The sequence below is a fragment of the Salvelinus fontinalis genome, chromosome 7 (assembly GCF_029448725.1).
Source record: "Salvelinus fontinalis isolate EN_2023a chromosome 7, ASM2944872v1, whole genome shotgun sequence".
In the NCBI taxonomy this organism is placed as follows: Eukaryota; Metazoa; Chordata; class Actinopteri; order Salmoniformes; family Salmonidae; genus Salvelinus; species Salvelinus fontinalis.
Window position 1 is genome coordinate 4,780,679 of NC_074671.1, and position 22,500 is coordinate 4,803,178.

A 22,500-nucleotide genomic window follows, 5' to 3' on the forward strand; every position below is an offset into this window, starting at 1 on the left:
GTCTATACAGGGGGTGGTCTATACAGGGGGTGGTCTATACAGGGGGTGGTCTATACAGGGGGTGGTCTATACAGTCTATACAGGGGGTGGTCTATACAGGGGGTGGTCTATACAGGGGGTGGTCTATACAGTCTATACAGGGGGTGGTCTATACAGGCGGTGGTCTATACAGGGGGTGGTCTATACAGTCTATACAGGGGGTGGTCTATACAGGGGGTGGTCTATACAGGGGGTGGTCTATACAAGGGGTGGTCTATACAGGGGGTGGTCTATACAGGGGGTGGTCTATACAGTCTATACAGGCGGTGGTCTATACAGGCGGTGGTCTATACAGTCTATACAGGCGGTGGTCTATACAGGGGGTGGTCTATACAGGGGGTGGTCCATACAGGGGGTGGTCCATACAGGGGGTGGTCCATACAGGGGGTGGTCTATACAGGGGGTGGTCTATACAGGGGGTGGTCTATACAGGGGGTGGTCTATACAGGGGGTGGTCTATACAGGCGGTGGTCTATACAGGGGGTGGTCTATACAGTCTATACAGGGGGTGGTCTATACAGGGGGTGGTCTATACAGGCGGTGGTCTATACAGGGGGCGGTCTATACAGGCGGCGGTCTATACAGGGGGTGGTCTATACAGGGGGTGGTCTATACAGGGGGTGGTCTATACAGGGGGTGGTCTATACAGGGGGTGGTCTATACAGGGGGTGGTCTATACAGTCTATACAGGGGGTGGTCTATACAGGGGGTAGTCTATACAGGCGGTGGTCTATACAGGCGGTGGTCTATACAGGCGGTGGTCTATACAGGGGGTGGTCTATACAGGGGGTGGTCTATACAGTCTATACAGGCGGTGGTCTATACAGGGGGTGGTCTATACAGTCTATACAGGGGGTGGTCTATACAGGGGGTGGTCTATACAGTCTATACAGGCGGCGGTCTATACAGGGGGTGGTCTATACAGGGGGTGGTCTATACAGGCGGTGGTCTATACAGGCGGTGGTCTATACAGTCTATACAGGGGGTGGTCTATACAGGGGGTGGTATATACAGTCTATACAGGGGGTGGTCTATACAGGGGGTGGTATATACAGTCTATACAGGCGGCGGTCTATACAGGGGGTGGTCTATACAGGGGGTGGTCTATACAGGGGGTGGTCTATACAGGGGGTGGTCTATACAGTCTATACAGGCGGCGGCCTATACAGGCGGCGGTCTATACAGGGGGTGGTCTATACAGGGGGTGGTCTATACAGGGGGTGGTCTATACAGGGGGTGGTCTATACAGGGGGTGGTCTACACAGGGGGTGGTCTATACAGGGGGTGGTCTATACAGGGGGTGGTCTATACAGTCTATACAGGGGGTGGTCTATACAGGGGGTAGTCTATACAGGGGGTGGTCTATACAGGGGGTGGTCTATACAGTCGGTGGTCTATACAGGCGGTGGTCTATACAGGGGGTGGTCTATACAGGGGGTGGTCTATACAGGGGGTGGTCTATACAGGGGGTGGTCTATACAGGGGGTGGTCTATACAGGGGGTGGTCTATACAGTCTATACAGGCGGTGGTCTATACAGTCTATACAGGCGGTGGTCTATACAGGGGGTGGTCTATACAGGGGTGGTCTATACAGGGGGTGGTCTATACAGGGGGTGGTCTATACAGGGGGTGGTCTATACAGTCTATACAGGCGGTGGTCTATACAGGGGGTGGTCTATACAGGGGGTGGTCTATACAGGGCGTGGTCTATGCAGGGGGTGGTCTATGCAGGGGGTGGTCTATACAGTCTATACAGGCGGTGGTCTATACAGGGGGTGGTCTATACAGGGGGTGGTCTATACAGGGGGTGGTCTATACAGTCTATACAGGGGGTGGTCTATACAGGGGGTGGTCTATACAGGCGGTGGTCTATGCAGGGGGTGGTCTATGCAGGGGGTGGTCTATACAGGGGGTGGTCTATACAGGGGGTGGTCTATACAGGGGGTGGTCTATACAGGGGGTGGTCTATACAGGGGGTGGTCTATACAGGGGTGTGGTCTATACAGGGGTGTGGTCTATACAGGGGTGTGGTCTATACAGGGGGTGGTCTATACAGGGGGTGGTCTATACAGTCCATACAGGGGGTGGTCTATACAGGGGTGGGGTCTAAACAGGGGGTGGTCTAAACAGGGGGTGGTCTATACAGGGGTGTGGTCTATACAGTCTATACAGGGGGTGGTCTAAACAGGGGGTGGTCTATACAGGGGGTGGTCTATACAGGGGGTGGTCTATACAGGGGGTGGTCTATACAGGCGGTGGTCTATACAGGCGGTGGTCTATACAGTCTATACAGGGGGTGGTCTAAACAGGGGGTGGTCTATACAGGGGGTGGTCTAAACAGGGGGTGGTCTATACAGGGGGTGGTCTATACAGGCGGTGGTCTATACAGGGGGTGGTCTATACAGGCGGTGGTCTATACAGTCTATCATGAATACACAGACCATGAACTTGCGGCCCAACACACATCAATTCTTAGCATATCAGGCAAGTTTTCACATTATTTATTTTTAGGGGGCAGGAGAATTACAGAGGAACCAATTTGAATATTTTTTTTTTTACATTGAAACAAACAGTGATTGTTCATGTCAAGAAAGGTGCCTGATCCTGGTAAAAAGGGTTCTGAAACGAAACGGTCCAAAACTGAGAGGTGCCGGAGACTACGGCCCTCGGGGAGACTACGGCCCTCGGGGAGACTACGGCCCTCGGGGAGACTACGGCCCTCGGGGAGACTACGGCCCTCGGGGAGACTACGGCCCTCGGGGAGATTACTGCAAGAGACCGTGTCATCAGAGGCAGTTATATAAATATTTTTGGGACACAAACAACCAACCAAAAAACGAATTTAACATCTAAATCTGGCAGAAATAGACCAACAAATTTAGTTGTATTGAAAAAAAAATCTATTTGTACATTTTATTTTCTCCTTCATGTGTTCATTTTTAAATGTATCTTTCTATTTCGGGAGGAAGCAGTTGGAGTTGCATTAAAGCGGATCAATAGTCTGAGAGGATGATCCCTGAGGATTCAATCAGCCTATCAGCCGTTCTAATGCAGTGGTCCTCCGGCCCTGTCAGAAAGACTCAATCCCACCGCTGCTGAGACACAGCACACTGCCGCCCCGTCAGCCAACTAGTATCCATCACAGACCCCATTGGTGCCCCGTTGTCGAAGGGCCCTTTCAGCTCAATCACCACTTGACACACACACACACACACACACACACACACACACACACACACACACACACACACACACACACACACACACACATTTCAGAGCCAGTCTGTCAACTGACAGACTGACCGATGCACTTAAACTACAGAGGGTAGAGAGAGAGAGAGAGAGGGTAGAGAGAGAGAGAGAGGGTAGAGAGAGAGAGAGAGAGAGGGTAGAGAGAGAGAGAGAGGGTAGAGAGAGAGAGAGAGGGTAGAGAGAGAGAGAGAGGGTAGAGAGAGAGGGTAGAGAGAGAGAGAGAAGAGCGAGAGAGAAGAGCGAGAGAGAAGAGAGAGCGAGAGAAGAGAGAGAAGAGAGAGCGAGAGAGAGAGAGAGAGAGAAGAGAGAGAGAGAGGGTAGTGAGAGAGAGAGAGAGAGAAAGAAACTGCATGTAGCAGGTATAAGCATAGGTTACAGTACCAGTCAAAAGCTTGGACACACCTACTCTTGGCCTTCTCTCAACCAGCTTCATGAAGTAGTCACCTGGAATGCATTTCAATTAACAGGTGTGCCTTGTTAAAAGTGAAAAAGTGGATTTAAAAAAAAATTCTTAATGTGTTTGAGCCAGTCAGTTGTGTTGTGACAAGGTAGGGTTGGTATACAGAAGATAGCCATATTTGGTAAAAGACCAAGTCCATATTATGGCAAGAACAGATCAAATAAGCAAAGAGAAACGACAGCCCATCGTAAACTTTAAGACATGAAGGTCAGTCAATTAGGAAAATTTCAAGAACATTGAAAGTTTCTTCAAGTGCAGTAGCAAAAATCATCAAGCGCTATGATGAAACTGGCTCTCATGAGGACCGCCACAGGAAAGGAAGACCCAGAGTTACCTCTGCTGCAGAGGATACGATCATTAGAGTTACCAGCCTCAGAAATTGACGCCCAAATAAATGCTTTACAGAGTTCAAGTAACAGACACATCTCAACATCAACTGTTCAGAGGAGACTGTGAATCAGGCCTTCATGGTTGAATTTCTGCTAAGAAACCACTAGTAAAGGACACCAATAATAAGAAGAGACTTGCTTGGACCAAGAAACACGAGCAATGGACATTAGACCGTCGGAAATCTGTCCTTTGGTCTGATGAGTCCAAATTTTAGAGTTTCGGTATCCGACCGCCGTGTCTTTGTGAGACGCAGAGTAGATGAACGCATGTGTGGTTCCCACTGTGAAGCATGGAGGAGGAGGTGTGATGGTGTGGGGGTGCTTTGACAGTGACAGTCAGTGATGTATTTAGAATTCAAGGCACACTTAACCACCATTGGCTACCACATCATTCTGCAGCGATACGCCATCCCATCTGGTTTGCGCTTAGTGGGACTATCATTTGTTTTTCAACAGGACAATGACCCAACACACCTCCAGGCTGTGTAAGGGCTATTTGACCATGAAGGAGCGTGATGGAGTGCTGTATCAGATGACCTGGCTTCCACAATCACACAACCTCAACTGAGATGGTTTGGGATGAGTCGGACCGCAGAGTGAAGGAAAAGCAGTCAACAAGTGCTCAGCATATGTGGCAACTCCTTCAAGACTGTTGAAAAAGCATTCCAGGTGAAGCTGGTTGAGAAAATGCCAAGAGTGTGCAAAGTTGTCATCAAGGCAAAGGGTGGCTACTTTGAAGAGAATATATTTTGATTTGTTTAACTCTGTTTTTTGGTTACTACATGATTCCATATGTGTTATTTCATAGTGTTGATGTCTTCACTATTATTCTACAATGTAGAACATTTTTAAAAATAAAGAAAAACCTTGGAATGAGTAGGTGTCCAAACTTTTGAATGGTACAACACGTACGTTTCTGTAGACCAGCTTCAGACGGTGACAGAACATCTGTTTCACAGCGCTTTAGATGGTACGATGATTCTCTACACTATACATCGCTTTTTTTTTGTCACAAACTATTTGAAATTTAACAACCAGGAAATGGCGGAGTGATTTCTAACATAGTGCTCCTTTAAAAAGAGAGCAGCTCTAGACGTGTACGGAGACAGTGTTGACCAGGGTCTGACCAGGATCTGTGTACGGAGACAGCGTTGACCAGGGTCTGACCAGGATCTGTGTACGGAGACAGCGTTGACCAGGGTCTGACCTGGATCTGTGTACGGAGACAGTGTTGACCAGGATCTGACCAGGATCTGACCAGGGTCTGTGTATGGAGACAGCGTTGACCAGGATCTGTGTATGGAGACAGTGTTGACCAGGATCTGACCAGGATCTGACCAGGATCTGACCAGGATCTGTGTATGGAGACAGCGTTGACCAGGGTCTGACCAGGATCTGTGTACGGAGACAGTGTTGACCAGGATCTGACCAGGATCTGACCAGGATCTGTGTATGGAGACAGCGTTGACCAGGGTCTGACCAGGATCTGTGTACGGAGACAGCGTTGACCAGGGTCTGACCAGGGTCTGTGTATGGAGACAGTGTTGACCAGGATCTGACCAGGATCTGACCAGGGTCTGTGTATGGAGACAGCGTTGACCAGGGTCTGACCAGGATCTGTGTACGGAGACAGCGTTGACCAGGGTCTGACCAGGATCTGACCAGGATCTGACCAGGATCTGTGTACGGAGACAGTGTTGACCTGGATCTGCGTACGGAGACAGTGTTGACCAGGGTCTGACCAGGATCTGACCAGGATCTGTGTATGGAGACAGCGTTGACCAGGATCTGACCAGGATCTGTGTATGGAGACAGTGTTGACCAGGATCTGACCAGGGTCTGTGTACGGAGACAGTGTTGACCAGGATCTGACCTGGATCTGTGTACGGAGACAGTGTTGACCAGGATCTGACCAGGGTCTGTGTACGGAGACAGTGTTGACCAGGATCTGACCTGGATCTGTGTACGGAGACAGTGTTGACCAGGGTCTGTGTACGGAGACAGTGTTGACCAGGATCTGTGTACGGAGACAGTGTTGACCAGGGTCTTTTGTACGGAGACAGTGTTGACCAGGGTCTGTGTACGGAGACAGTGTTGACCAGGGTCTGTGTACGGAGACAGCGTTGACCAGGATCTGACCAGGATCTGTGTATGGAGAAAGTGTTGACCAGGGTCTGTGTACGGAGACAGCGTTGACCAGGATCTGACCAGGATCTGTGTACGGAGACAGTGTTGACCAGGGTCTGTGTACGGAGACAGCGTTGACCAGGATCTGACCAGGATCTGTGTATGGAGACAGTGTTGACCAGGATCTGTGTACGGAGACAGCGTTGACCAGGGTCTGTGTACGGAGACAGCGTTGACCAGGGTCTGACCAGGATCTGTGTACGGAGACAGCGTTGACCAGGGTCTGACCAGGATCTGTGTACGGAGACAGCGTTGACCAGGGTCTGACCTGGATCTGTGTACGGAGACAGTGTTGACCAGGATCTGACCAGGATCTGACCAGGATCTGACCAGGGTCTGTGTATGGAGACAGCGTTGACCAGGATCTGACCTGGATCTGTGTATGGAGACAGTGTTGACCAGGATCTGACCAGGATCTGACCAGGATCTGACCAGGGTCTGTGTATGGAGACAGCGTTGACCAGGGTCTGACCAGGATCTGTGTACGGAGACAGTGTTGACCAGGATCTGACCAGGATCTGACCAGGATCTGACCAGGGTCTGTGTATTGAGACAGCGTTGACCAGGGTCTGACCAGGATCTGTGTACGGAGACAGCGTTGACCAGGGTCTGACCAGGGTCTGTGTATGGAGACAGTGTTGACCAGGATCTGACCAGGATCTGACCAGGGTCTGTGTATGGAGACAGCGTTGACCAGGGTCTGACCAGGATCTGTGTATGGAGACAGTGTTGACCAGGGTCTGTGTACGGAGACAGCGTTGACCAGGATCTGACCAGGATCTGTGTACGGAGACAGTGTTGACCAGGATCTGTGTACGGAGACAGCGTTGACCAGGGTCTGACCAGGATCTGACCAGGATCTGTGTACGGAGACAGTGTTGACCTGGATCTGTGTACGGAGACAGTGTTGACCAGGGTCTGACCAGGATCTGACCAGGATCTGTGTATGGAGACAGCGTTGACCAGGATCTGACCAGGATCTGTGTATGGAGACAGTGTTGACCAGGATCTGACCTGGATCTGTGTACGGAGACAGTGTTGACCAGGATCTGACCAGGGTCTGTGTACGGAGACAGTGTTGACCAGGATCTGACCTGGATCTGTGTACGGAGACAGTGTTGACCAGGGTCTGTGTACGGAGACAGTGTTGACCAGGATCTGTGTACGGAGACAGTGTTGACCAGGGTCTGTGTACGGAGACAGTGTTGACCAGGGTCTGTGTACGGAGACAGTGTTGACCAGGGTCTGTGTACGGAGACAGTGTTGACCAGGGTCTGTGTACGGAGACAGCGTTGACCAGGATCTGACCAGGATCTGTGTATGGAGACAGTGTTGACCAGGGTCTGTGTACGGAGACAGCGTTGACCAGGATCTGACCAGGATCTGTGTACGGAGACAGTGTTGACCAGGGTCTGTGTACGGAGACAGTGTTGACCAGGATCTGACCTGGATCTGTGTATGGAGACAGTGTTGACCAGGGTCTGTGTACGGAGACAGTGTTGACCAGGATCTGACCTGGATCTGTGTATGGAGACAGTGTTGACCAGGGTCTGTGTACGGAGACAGCGTTGACCAGGGTCTGTGTACGGAGACAGCGTTGACCAGGGTCTGACCTGGATCTGTGTATGGAGACAGTGTTGACCAGGGTCTGTGTACGGAGACAGCGTTGACCAGGGTCTGTGTACGGAGACAGCGTTGACCAGGGTCTGACCTGGATCTGTGTATGGAGACAGTGTTGACCAGGGTCTGTGTACGGAGACAGCGTTGACCAGGGTCTGTGTACGGAGACAGCGTTGACCAGGATCTGACCTGGATCTGTGTATGGAGACAGTGTTGACCAGGGTCTGTGTACGGAGACAGCGTTGACCAGGGTCTGTGTACGGAGACAGCGTTGACCAGGGTCTGACCTGGATCTGTGTATGGAGACAGTGTTGACCAGGGTCTGACCTGGATCTGTGTACGGAGACAGCGTTGACCAGGGTCTGTGTACGGAGACAGCGTTGACCAGGGTCTGTGTACGGAGACAGCGTTGACCAGGATCTGACCTGGATCTGTGTACGGAGACAGCGTTGACCAGGGTCTGACCTGGATCTGTGTACGGAGACAGCGTTGACCAGGGTCTGACCTGGATCTGTGTACGGAGACAGCGTTGACCAGGGTCTGACCTGGATCTGTGTACGGAGACAGCGTTGACCTTGCAGGCAGAGTCCATGTAGAGGCTGAAATGACACGGTTGCAGTGTGTGGCTTCTGACTAGCACACACACCGACACACACACACACACACACCGACACACACACACCGACACACACACACACACACCGACACACACACACACACACCGACACACACACACACACACACACACCGACAAACACACACACACACACCGACACACACACACACACACACACACACACACCGACACACACACACACCGACACACACACACACCGACACACACGAACACGGAGAGCCTCGGAAGATATTAGAGGCTTCCTGATGTTCGTGCCACAGCCAGGCATGCATGCACACACACACACACACACACACACACACACACACACACACACACATACACACACACACACACACACACACGGTGGTGCAGTGCAGGTGATGACACTTCCCCTTATGTGATTAAAAACATTTTACGAAGACAAAATATGATGATTCATGTTCAGGATTGTTCAGTGGGGCCTTTCCCTAACATATCACATCATTCTATCCAAAACGTAGGATTTCCCTAACATATCATTCTATCCAAAACGTAGGATTTCCCTAACATATCATATCATTCTATCCAGAACGTAGGATTTCCCTAACATATCATATCATTCTATCCAGAACGTAGGATTTCCTATCATATCATTCTATCCAAAACGTAGGATTTCCCTAACATATCATATCATTCTACCCAAAACGTAGGATTTCCTATCATATCATTCTACCCAAAACGTAGGATTTCCTATCATATCATTCTATCCAAAACGTAGGATTTCCCTAACATATCATATCATTCTACCCAAAACGTAGGATTTCCTATCATATCATTCTACCCAAAACGTAGGATTTCCCGACCGAATACACCTGATAATCAGCACCCCGCTGACAGAGCAGGTTTCTCTTACACTACTTTTTAGGATTTTACATTTTGTGGTTCGTAGTCTTCAGAGGTTTTTTCCCGTGAATTATTTTACCACAAACTGAATTTGAATGTAAAACGCTTAGAAAAATTTATATGAAAAGCGAATACTCTAATATTTATAAAAACAAAAACGTCATGTTTGAAATTGATATCCATCCTACCTCTGTGTCGTTTTATGTCCGGCAGAACAAAGATGACGTTTAACGGGAAAGCGTCACGGTCAGGTCACCGGTAGCCCTAATTCTGACCCCGAATCCAGACTAGATGGAATTTGACAGACTTCTCTGGCCGCCATTGTTATGGCGAGATGGCGAGAACCCTAATTCTCGCCATCCTACAAGGGTAAAAACCTTCAATAACTCTTAAACGGATTACGATAGAGACATCAGGTTAGAAACAAATTGGTTTTCTGAAGAGGATTATCCACACCCATTGGTATGTTAAATATGCATTTTTGATTTAGACACCAAACACAGTGGCGACGTGGCACCAGTCCCCCAGAGACACGGTGGTTTGGGCTTTTCTATCCTATGATGCAGTGCTGGGGAGGAATGTGTGTCTGTACAAGGGGAGAGGGGGGTTGTGGGAAAAACTAGTGGCTTGGACAAAATATGACAGTTCCTCTTGGTTCATCTATCGCTGTTTATCACAAAGTTTTCTTTTGAAGGACAGACTGGGGCACGAGTTAGCGATTCATTTGAAATCTGGTCCGATCTGAGTATTGCTCTGATAAGTGGCGTTAAACGCTAGACATATAGACCCAGTAAGATAACGCTCCAGCCTCGATCAGACACGGCTGACAGTATCTGAGGACAGAGGGAGAAACACATAGAGATATCAGAGAGGTTTAAATCTAACCATAAATAAAAGATTGAACACGGAACGTGGTAATGTGATGTAGTGTAGACTTCAGCAGTGTACAAGTCTGTCACACACAGGGCATGTGAAGGACAAACACACACACCGGGCGTCAAAGTAACAGAGAAAACACACACACGCACACACCTCTTAGTATCACACCCAAAACCCATGACACACACATCTCTCTACCCCCCCACTCACATCTCTCTACCCCCCCCCCACACACACACATCTCTACCCCCCCACACCTCTCTACCCCCCCCCCACACCTCTACCCCCCCCACCTCTCTACCCCCCCCACACCTCTCTACCCCCCCCACACACCTCTCTACCCCCCCCCACACACCTCTCTACCCCCCCCCACACACCTCTCTACCCCCCCCCACACACCTCTCTACCCCCCCCCACACACCTCTCTACCCCCCCCACACACCTCTCTACCCCCCCCACACACCTCTCTACCCCCCCCCACACACACCTCTCTACCCCCCCCCACACACACCTCTCTACCCCCCCCACACACCTCTCTACCCCCCCCCACACACCTCTCTACCCCCCCCACACCTCTCTACCCCCCCCACACCTCTCTACCCCCCCCCCCACACAAACATCTCTACCCCCCCCCCACACAAACATCTCTACCCCCCCCACACAAACACCCACATCTCTACCCCCCCCCACACAAACACCCACATCTCTACCCCCCCCACACAAACACCCACATCTCTACCCCCCCCCCACACAGACACCCACATCTCTACCCCCCCCACACAAACACACACATCTCTAACCCCCCCCCACACCTCTCTACCCCCCCCCACACATATCTCTACCCCCCCCCCCACACAAACACACACATCTCTACCCCCCCCCCCCCCCACACACACACACCTCTCTACCCCCCCCCACACAAACACACACCTCTCTACCCCCCCCCACACCCCCACATCTCTACCCCCCCACACATCTCTACCCCCCCCACACCTCTCTACCCCCCCCCCCACACCTCTCTACCCCCCCCCCCCACACCTCTCTACCCCCCCCCACACCTCTCTACCCCCCCCCACACCTCTCTACCCCCCCCCCCCCACCCCCACACCTCTCTACCCCCCCCCCCACCCCCACACCTCTCTACCCCCCCCCTCCCCCACATCTCTACCCTCCCACATCTCTACCCCCCCCCACACAAACATCTCTACCCCCCCCACCCCCACATCTCTACCCCCCCCACACAAACACACACATCTCTACCCCCCCCACACACCCACATCTCTACCCCCCCCACACACCCACCTCTCTACCCCCCCCCCCACACCCACCTCTCTACCCCCCCCCCCCCCCATCTCTACCCCCCCCCCCCCACACAAACATCTCTACCCCCCCCCACACAAACATCTCTACCCCCCCCCCACACAAACATCTCTACCCCCCCTCCCCCACATCTCTACCCCCCCACATCTCTACCCCCCCCCACACAAACACACACATCTCTACCCCCCCCCACACACCCACATCTCTACCCCCCCCACACACCCACCTCTCTACCCCCCCCCCCACACCCACCTCTCTACCCCCCCCCCCATCTCTACCCCCCCCCCCACACAAACATCTCTACCCCCCCCCACACAAACATCTCTACCCCCCCCCCACACAAACATCTCTACCCCCCCCTCCCCCACATCTCTACCCCCCCACATCTCTACCCCCCCCCACACAAACACACACATCTCTACCCCCCCCCACACACCCACATCTCTACCCCCCCCACACACCCACCTCTCTACCCCCCCCCCACACCTCTCTACCTCCACCCCCACCTCTCTACCCCCCCCCCCCCACACACACACACCTCTAACCCCCCCCCACACACACACCTCTCTACCCCCCCCCCCCACACACCTCTCTACCCCACACACACACCTCTCTACCCCCCCCCCCCACACACACACCTCTCTACCCCCCCCCCCCCCACACACACACACCTCTCTACCCCCCCCCCCCCACACACACACACCTCTCTACCCCCCCCCACACACACACCTCTATACCCCCCCCCACACACACACCTCTCTAGCCCCCCCCCCCCCACACACATCTCTCAACCCCCCGGTTTAACAACTCACTCTGTTTGATCAGTCTCTTGTCGGCCACCAGAACGTTCTCGGCGTCCACCACGATGACCTTTCCGTCCCGCGGCCCCACGGCAAAGTTATCGAAGCTCACATCCAGCAGGTAAAGGGCGAACTCAAAGTCGTTGTTGGTGAGCTGCTCAGCGATGTCCATCAGCTGTCGGGCCAGGTCGACCCTCTTGTCCCACGGAGCGTTGTAGAAAGACCACAGCTCCTCGCCGACGTAGTTCACCGCCACCACGCGACCACACGCTCCCAGGTACTTGGCGAACGGCCAGCCCTCGTCTGACGGGAAACTCTGTAGGAGGGCGGGGGGGGGGGGTGGGGGGGGGGGAAGGGATGTTGGTTATTAGATGAGAGTAGTAAAACAGTAGGTATGTATACGCAAAGTGAATGAAATCATATCAAAACTTCAGTTGAAGTTGCATTTAAAAAGTGCAACACTTTACAGTAAAAAAATAACACTATATTAGAAATATACACGCCAAAACACAAAACAAATTCAGCATTTGTTTTGGGGCGGCAGCGTAGCCTAGTGGTTAGAGCGTTGGACTAGTAACCGAAAAGGTTGCGAGATCGAATCCCCGAGCTGACAAGGTACACATAAATCTGTCGTTCTGCCCCTGAACGAGGCAGTTAACCCACTGTTCCCCTGAACGAGGCAGTTAAACCCACTGTTCCCCTGAACGAGGCAGTTAAACCCACTGTTCCCCTGAACGAGGCAGTTAACCCACTGTTCCCCTGAACGAGGCAGTTAACCCACTGTTCCCCTGAACGAGGCAGTTAACCCACTGTTCCCCTGAACGAGGCAGTTAACCCACTGTTCCCCTGAACGAGGCAGTTAACCCACTGTTCCCCTGAACGAGGCAGTTAACCCACTGTTCCCCTGAACGAGGCAGTTAACCCACTGTTCCCCTGAACGAGGCAGTTAACCCACTGTTCCCCTGAACGAGGCAGTTAACCCACTGTTCCCCTGAACGAGGCAGTTAACCCACTGTTCCCCTGAACGAGGCAGTTAACCCACTGTTCCCCTGAACGAGGCAGTTAACCCACTGTTCCCCTGAACGAGGCAGTTAACCCACTGTTCCCCTGAACGAGGCAGTTAACCCACTGTTCCCCTGAACGAGGCAGTTAACCCACTGTTCCCCTGAACGAGGCAGTTAACCCACTGTTCCCCTGAACGAGGCAGTTAACCCACTGTTCCCCTGAACGAGGCAGTTAACCCACTGTTCCCCTGAACGAGGCAGTTAAACCCACTGTTCCCCTGAACGAGGCAGTTAAACCCACTGTTCCCCTGAACGAGGCAGTTAAACCCACTGTTCCCCTGAACGAGGCAGTTAAACCCACTGTTCCCCTGAACGAGGCAGTTAAACCCACTGTTCCCCTGAACGAGGCAGTTAAACCCACTGTTCCCCTGAACGAGGCAGTTAACCCACTGTTCCCCTGAACGAGGCAGTTAACCCACTGTTCCCCTGAACGTGGCAGTTAACCCACTGTTCCCCTGAACGTGGCAGTTAACCCACTGTTCCCCTGAACGTGGCAGTTAACCCACTGTTCCCCTGAACGTGGCAGTTAACCCACTGTTCCCCTGAACGTGGCAGTTAACCCACTGTTCCCCTGAACGAGGCAGTTAACCTACTGTTCCCCTGAACGAGGCAGTTAACCCACTGTTCCCCTGAACGAGGCAGTTAACCCACTGTTCCCCTGAACGAGGCAGTTAACCCACTGTTCCCAGGCCAACATTGAAAATAAAAATGTGTTCTTAATTAACTGACTTGCCTAGTTAAATAAAATGTCAAATAAAATAAAAAATACAATTCATCAATTCCTGCATTAGTTTTAAAATGTCCACAGCGCCACACAGCATGATATGTCCCAACACATAGAGTCCTAGTTAATGACCTGTTGTAAATACGCTGACTATTCTATTATAGTGGGCAGCACCTTGAAGACATAGTTGTTTAACATGACAACAGAAGGGAGGAATTATTGACCAGGGTAGGAACCAAAGTTTCAAATCAACTCACATTGTATTGGTCACATTACACACCTGGTTAGCAGATGTTAATGCGAGTGTAGTGAAACGTTTGTGCTTCTAGTTCCGACCGTGCAGTAATAACTAACAAGTAATCTAACAATTTCACAACAACTACCTAATACACACATCTGAGTAAAAGGGATGAAATAAGAAAATATAAATACACGGACGAGCAATGACAGCGGCATAGGCAAGATGCAATAGATGGCATAAAATACAGTATATACATATGAGACGAGTAATGTAAGATTTGTAAACATTATTAAAGTGGCATTATTAAAGAGACTAGCGATCCATTTATTAAAGTGGCCAGAGATTTGAGTCTGTATGTAGGCAGCAGCCTCTCTGTGTTAGTGATGGCTGTTTAACAGTCTGATGCCCTTGAGATAGAAGCTGTTTTCCAGTCTCTCGGTCCCTGCTTTGATGCACCTGTACTGACCTCGCCTTCTGAATGATAGCGGGGTGAACAGGCAGTGGCTCGGGTGGTTGTTGTCCTTGATGATCTTTATGGCCTTCCTGTGACATCGGGTGGTGTAGGTGTCCTGGAGGGCAGGTAGTTTGCCCCCGGTGATGTGTTGTGCAGACCTCACTACCCTCTGGAGAGCCTTGAGGTTGTGGCGGAGCAGTTGTCGTACCAGGCGGTGATGCAGCCTGACAGAATGCTCTCAATTGTGCATCTGTAAAAGTTTGTGAGGGTTTTAGGTGACCAGACAATTTTTTTCAGACTCCTGAGGTTGCCTTCTTCACCACGCAGTCTGTGTGGGTGGACCATTTCAGTTTGTCCGTGATGTGTACACCGAGGAACTTAAAACTTTCCACCTTCTCCACTAATGTCCCTTCGATGTGGATAGGAGGGTGCTCCCTCTGCTGTTTCCTGAAGTCCACGATCATCTCCTTTGTTTTGTTGACATTGAGTGTGAGGTTATTTTCCTGACACCACACTCCGAGGGCCCTCACCTCCTCCCTGTAGGCCATTCTGACATAGGTGTTCCTCTTGTCCCGATGGGATAGGGCAGTGTGCAGTGAGATGGCGAATGCATCGTCTGTGGACCGGTTTGGGCGGTATGCAGATTGAAGTGGGTCTAGGGTGTCAGGTGGAGGTGGAGGTGATATGGTCCTTGACTAGTCTCTCAAAGCACTTCATGATGACGGAGGTGAGTGCTACGGGGCGGTAGTCACTTAGCTCAGTTACCTTCGCTTTCTTGGGTACAGGAACAATGGTGGCCCTCTTGAAGCATGTGGGGACAGCAGACTGGGGTAGGGAGAGATCGAATATGTCCGTAAACATGTAGGGACAGCAGACTGGGGTAGGGAGAGATTGAATATGTCCGTAAACACACCAGCCAGCTGGTCTGCGCATGCTTTGAGGACGCGGCTGGGGATGCCGTCTGGGCCGGCAGCCTTGCGAGGGTTAACACGCTTAAGTGTCTTACTCACGTTGGCCAAGGAGAACGAGAGGCTTCTGTGTGTATTTGGAAGGAATCAGTTCCAATATTGCAGTAAGGCAAACACACACACACGCACACGCACGCGCACACGCACACACACGCGCGCGTCTGAAATGAGGAGCGTTTGAGGCAGCTGTAGTTGGCTGAGTGGGCAGCCCTCTGAGGAACTGGATTGGTTGTCTCATTACAGCTCTTTATTTTGCTCCATCTCCCTCCCTCCTCCCTCCCTCTACCCTCCCTACCTGCCTCCCTCCCTCCCTCCCTCGGCCTGTTACATAGCCAAGACTAAAAAAACAAAAACATTTACCGGAGCCCACCTGAGCACTGTCTGCTAGCCACGATACCAGCGTGTTTTATTAAATCACTGTGTCTGATAGCTGCTATCCATGTCTGTAGCCAGAGACGCCAACAGAAGACAGAGAGGCTCGAGTGTCACGCAGGTAGGAGTTAGTTTGCCTCTCACCTTACAGATGTAGCCATCATATACCACAGCTTTCCATTTGTGGTATCAGGGGAAAGTGATTCATTATTAATGCAGTCTCTCTCTCTCTCTCTTGTACAAACTTTAAACGAGACATCAATTATTTAAAAAAAACATACATTGTGAGAATGTCATAGTGCAGAGACAGCTGGACTCTTGCCAGAGAGCCGGGAGTTCTGGGACATGAGGTGGCGTTACGTACTAAACAAATGATTAGTCAGCTAACTGACGATTAGCCTTCTGTTCTCTCACTTCACTGCTACACCTCTGTCAAGACTAGCCTGGGGGTCACTGACTAGCCTGGGGGTCACTGACTAGCCTGGGGGTCACTGACTAGCCTGGGGGTCACTGACTAGCCCGGGGGTCACTGACTAGCCCGGGGGTCACTGACTAGCCCGGGGGTCACTGACTAGCCCGGGGGTCACTGACTAGCCCGGGGGTCACTGACTAGCCCGGGGGTCACTGACTAGCCCGGGGGTCACTGACTAGCCCGGGGGTCACTGACTAGCCCGGGGGTCACTGACTAGCCCGGGGGTCACTGACTAGCCCGGGGGTCACTGACTAGCCCGGGGGTCACTGACTAGCCCGGGGGTCACTGACTAGCCCGGGGGTCACTGACTAGCCCGGGGGTCACTGACTAGCCCGGGGGTCACTGACTAGCCCGGGGGTCACTGACTAGCCCGGGGGTCACTGACTAGCCCGGGGGTCACTGACTAGCCCGGGGGTCACTGACTAGCCCGGGGGTCACTGACTAGCCCGGGGGTCACTGACTAGCCCGGGGGTCACTGACTAGCCCGGGGGTCACTGACTAGCCCGGGGGTCACTGACTAGTCCGGGGGTCACTGACTAGTCCGGGGGTCACTGACTAGTCTGGGGGTCACTGACTAGTCTGGGGGTCACTGACTAGTCTGGGGGTCACTGACTAGTCCGGGGGTCACTGACTAGTCCGGGGGTCACTGACTAGTCCGGGGGTCACTGACTAGTCCGGGGGTCACTGACTAGTCCGGGGGTCACTGACTAGTCCGGGGGTCACTGACTAGTCCGGGGGTCACTGACTAGTCCGGGGGTCACTGACTAGCCTGGGGTCACTGACTAGCCTGGGGTCACTGACTAGCCTGGGGTCACTGACTAGCCTGGGGTCACTGACTAGCCTGGGGTCACTGACTAGCCTGGGGTCACTGACTAGCCTGGGGTCACTGACTAGCCTGGGGTCACTCACTAGCCTGGGGTCACTCACTAGTCTGGGGTCACTGACTAGTCTGGGGTCACTGGGCCTTTGATAACTCACACTGAAGCTGTTGTAAGACTCCCTTATCGTGTACAAACAGAGTTGTTCAGCATGACACATGAGGAGGAGGATAGGCCTGTAGATTGTAATGTGGTAACCTAGTTGAGCCTGTAATGTGGTAACCTAGTTGAGCCTGTAATGAGGTAACCTAGTTGAGCCTGAAGATTGTAATGTGGTAACCTAGTTGAGCCTGTAACGTGGTAACCTAGTTGAGCCTGTAATGTGGTAACCTAGTTGAGCCTGAAGATTGTAATGTGGTAACCTAGTTGAGCCTGAAGATTGTAATGTGGTAACCTAGTTGAGCCTGTAATGTGGTAACCTAGTTGAGCCTGTAATGTGGTAACCTAGTTGAGCCTGAAGATTGTAATGTGGTAACCTAGTTGAGCCTGTAACGTGGTAACCTAGTTGAGCCTGTAATGTGGTAACCTAGTTGAGCCTGAAGATTGTAATGTGGTAACCTAGTTGAGCCTGAAGATTGTAATGTGGTAACCTAGTTGAGCCTGTAATGTGGTAACCTAGTTGAGCCTGAAGATTGTAATGAGGTAACCTAGTTGAGCCTGTAGATTGTAATGTGGTAACCTGGTTGAGCCTGTAATGTGGTAACCTAGTTGAGCCTGTAATGTGGTAACCTAGTTGAGCCTGTAATGAGGTAACCTAGTTGAGCCTGTAATGTGGTAACCTAGTTGAGCCTGTAATGTGGTAACCTAGTTGAGCCTGAAGATTGTAATGAGGTAACCTAGTTGAGCCTGTAATGTGGTAACCTAGTTGAGCCTGTAACGTGGTAACCTAGTTGAGCCTGTAATGTGGTAACCTAGTTGAGCCTGTAATGTGGTAACCTAGTTGAGCCTGTAATGTGGTAACCTAGTTGAGCCGGTAATGTGGTAACCTAGTTGAGCCTGTAATGTGGTAACCTAGTTGAGCCTGTAGATTGTAATGTGGTAACCTAGTTGAGCCGGTAATGTGGTAACCTAGTTGAGCCTGTAATGTGGTAACCTAGTTGAGCCTGTAATGTGGTAACCTAGTTGAGCCTGTAATGTGGTAACCTAGTTGAGCCTGTAATGTGGTAACCTAGTTGAGCCTGTAATGTGGTAACCTAGTTGAGCCTGTAATGTGGTAACCTAGTTGAGCCTGTAGATTGTAATGTGGTAACCTAGTTGAGCCTGTAATGTGGTAACCTAGTTGAGCCTGTAATGTGGTAACCTAGTTGAGCCTGTAATGAGGTAACCTAGTTGAGCCTGTAGATTGTAATGTGGTAACCTAGTTGAGCCTGTAATGTGGTAACCTAGTTGAGCCTGTAATGTGGTAACCTAGTTGAGCCTGTAGATTGTAATGTGGTAACCTAGTTGAGCCTGTAATGTGGTAACCTAGTTGAGCCTGTAGATTGTAACGTGGTAACCTAGTTGAGCCTGTAATGTGGTAACCTAGTTGAGCCTGTAATGTGGTAACCTAGTTGAGCCTGTAATGTGGTAACCTAGTTGAGCCTGTAGATTGTAATGTGGTAACCTAGTTGAGCCTGTAATGTGGTAACCTAGTTGAGCCTGTAGATTGTAACGTGGTAACCTAGTTGAGCCTGTAATGTGGTAACCTAGTTGAGCCTGTAATGTGGTAACCTAGTTGAGCCTGTAATGTGGTAACCTAGTTGAGCCTGTAATGTGGTAACCTAGTTGAGCCTGTAGATTGTAATGTGGTAACCTAGTTGAGCCTGTAATGTGGTAACCTAGTTGAGCCTGTAGATTGTAACGTGGTAACCTAGTTGAGCCTGTAGATTGTAACGTGGTAACCTAGTTGAGCCTGTAATGAGGTAACCTAGTTGAGCCTGTAATGTGGTAACCTAGTTGAGCCTGTAATGTGGTAACCTAGTTGAGCCTGTAATGTGGTAACCTAGTTGAGCCTGTAATGTGGTAACCTAGTTGAGCCTGTAATGTGGTAACCTAGTTGAGCCTGTAGATTGTTTTTTATTTTTTTTATTTTATTTTATTTTACCGTTATTTTACCAGGTAAATTGACTGAGAAGACGTTCTCATTTGCAGCAACGACCTGGGGAATAGTTACAGGGGAGAGGAGGGGGATGAATGAGCCAATTGTAAACTGGGGATTATTAGGTGACCATGATGTCATGAATGTAATGTGGTAACCTAGTTGAGCCTGTAATGTGGTAACCTAGTTGAGCCTGTAATGTGGTAACCTAGTTGAGCCTGTAATGTGGTAACCTAGTTGAGCCTGTAATGTGGTAACCTAGTTGAGCCTGTAATGTGGTAACCTAGTTGAGCCTGTAATGTGGTAACCTAGTTGAGCCTGTAGATTGTAATGTGGTAACCTAGTTGAGCCTGTAACGTGGTAACCTAGTTGAGCCTGTAATGTGGTAACCTAGTTGAGCCTGTAACGTGGTAACCTAGTTGAGCCTGTAACGTGGTAACCTAGTTGAGCCTGTAGATTGTAACGTGGTAACCTAGTTGAGCCTGTAACGTGGTAACCTAGTTGAGCCTGTAACGTGGTAACCTAGTTGAGCCTGTAATGTGGTAACCTAGTTGAGCCTGTAACGTGGTAACCTAGTTGAGCCTGTAACGTGGTAACCTAGTTGAGCCTGTAATGTGGTAACCTAGTTGAGCCTGTAATGTGGTAACCTAGTTGAGCCTGTAGATTGTAACGTGGTAACCTAGTTGAGCCTGTAGATTGTAACGTGGTAACCTAGTTGAGCCTGTAGATTGTAACGTGGTAACCTAGTTGAGCCTGTAATGTGGTAACCTAGTTGAGCCTGTAATGTGGTAACCTAGTTGAGCCTGTAACGTGGTAACCTAGTTGAGCCTGTAATGTGGTAACCTAGTTGAGCCTGTAATGTGGTAACCTGGTTGAGCCTGTAATGTGGTAACCTAGTTGAGCCTGTAATGTGGTAACCTAGTTGAGCCTGTAATGTGGTAACCTAGTTGAGCCTGTAATGTGGTAACCTAGTTGAGCCTGTAATGTGGTAACCTAGTTGAGCCTGTAATGTGGTAACCTAGTTGAGCCTGTAATGAGGTAACCTAGTTGAGCCTGTAATGTGGTAACCTAGTTGAGCCTGTAGATTGTAATGTGGTAACCTAGTTGAGCCTGTAATGTGGTAACCTAGTTGAGCCTGTAGAATGTAATGTGGTAACCTAGTTGAGCCTGTAGACTGTAATGTGGTAACCTAGTTGAGCCTGTAGAATGTAATGTGGTAACCTAGTTGAGCCTGTAGACTGTAATGTGGTAACCTAGTTGAGCCTGTAGAATGTAATGTGGTAACCTAGTTGAGCCTGTAGATTGTAATGTGGTAACCTAGTTGAGCCTGTAGACTGTAATGTGGTAACCTAGTTGAGCCTGTAGAATGTAATGTGGTAACCTAGTTGAGCCTGTAGATTGTAATGTGGTAACCTAGTTGAGCCTGTAATGTGGTAACCTAGTTGAGCCTGTAGAATGTAATGTGGTAACCTAGTTGAGCCTGTAGACTGTAATGTGGTAACCTAGTTGAGCCTGTAGAATGTAATGTGGTAACCTAGTTGAGCCTGTAGAATGTAATGTGGTAACCTAGTTGAGCCTGTAGAATGTAATGTGGTAACCTAGTTGAGCCTGTAGAATGTAATGTGGTAACCTAGTTGAGCCTGTAGACTGTAATGTGGTAACCTAGTTACAATTTCCAAATGCCTGACGGTACCACGTTCATCTGTACAAACAATAGTACGCAAGTATAAACACCATGGGACCACGCAGCCGTCATACCGCTTAGGAAGGAGACGCGTTCCGTATCCTAGAGATGAACGTACTTTGGTTAGAAAGGTGCAAATCAATCCCAGAACAACAGCAAAGGACCTTGGGAAGATGCTGGAGGAAACAGGTACAAAAGCATCTATATCCACAGTAAAACGAGTCCTATATCGATATAACCTGAAAGGCCGCTCAGCAAGGACGAAGCCACTGCTCCAAAACGGCCATAAAAAAGCCAGACTACGGTTTGTAACTGCACATGGGGACAAAGATCGTACTTTCTGGAGAAATGTCCTCTGGTCTGATGGAACAAAAATAGAACTGTTTGGCCATAATGACCATCGTTATGTTTGGAGGAAAAAGGGGGAGGCTTGCAAGCCGAAGAACACCATCCCAACCGTGAAGCACGGGGGTGGCAGCATCATGTTGTGGGGGTGCTTTGCTGCAGGAGGGACTGGTGCACTTCACAAAATAGATGGCATCATGAGGAGGAAAATGATGTGGATATATTGAAGCAACATCTCAAGACATCAGTCAGGAAGTTAAAGCTTGGTCTCAAATGGGTCTTCCAGATGGACAATGACCCCAAACATACTTCCAAAGTCGTGGCAAATGGCGTAAGGACAACAAAGTCAAGGTATTGGAGAGACCATCACAAAGCCCTGACCTCAATCCCATAGAACATTTGTAGGCAGAACTGAAAAAGTGTGTGCGAGCAAGGAGGCCTACAAACCTGACTCAGTTACACCAGCTCTATCAGGAGGAACGGGCCAAAATTCCCCCAAATTATTGTGGGAAGCTTGTGGAAGGCTACCCGAAACAGTTGACCCAAGTTAAACAATTTAAAGGCAATGCTACCAAATACTAATTGAGTGTATATAAACTTCTGACCCACTGGGAATGTGATGAAAGAAATGAAACCTGAAATAAATCATTCTCTCTGGTATTATTCTGACATTTCACATTCTACACATAAAGTGGTGATCCTAACTGACCTAAGACAGGGAATCTTTACTAGATTAAATGTCCGGAATTGTGAAAAACTGAGTTGAAATGTAT

At 50.3% G+C, this 22,500-nt stretch overlaps 1 protein-coding gene across 2 annotated transcripts in view; it reads right to left on the reverse strand.

The window, feature by feature from the left end:
- dipk2ab (divergent protein kinase domain 2Ab) overlaps positions 1-22,500 on the reverse strand; it is a 114,456-nt gene that overhangs the window by 4,926 nt on the left and 87,030 nt on the right. For both annotated transcript variants that reach the window (XM_055928176.1, XM_055928175.1), the window contains exon 3: positions 12,461-12,764. In XM_055928176.1, the coding sequence (XP_055784151.1) occupies positions 12,461-12,764 (304 nt within the window). The remainder of the gene's footprint in view (positions 1-12,460; positions 12,765-22,500) is intronic.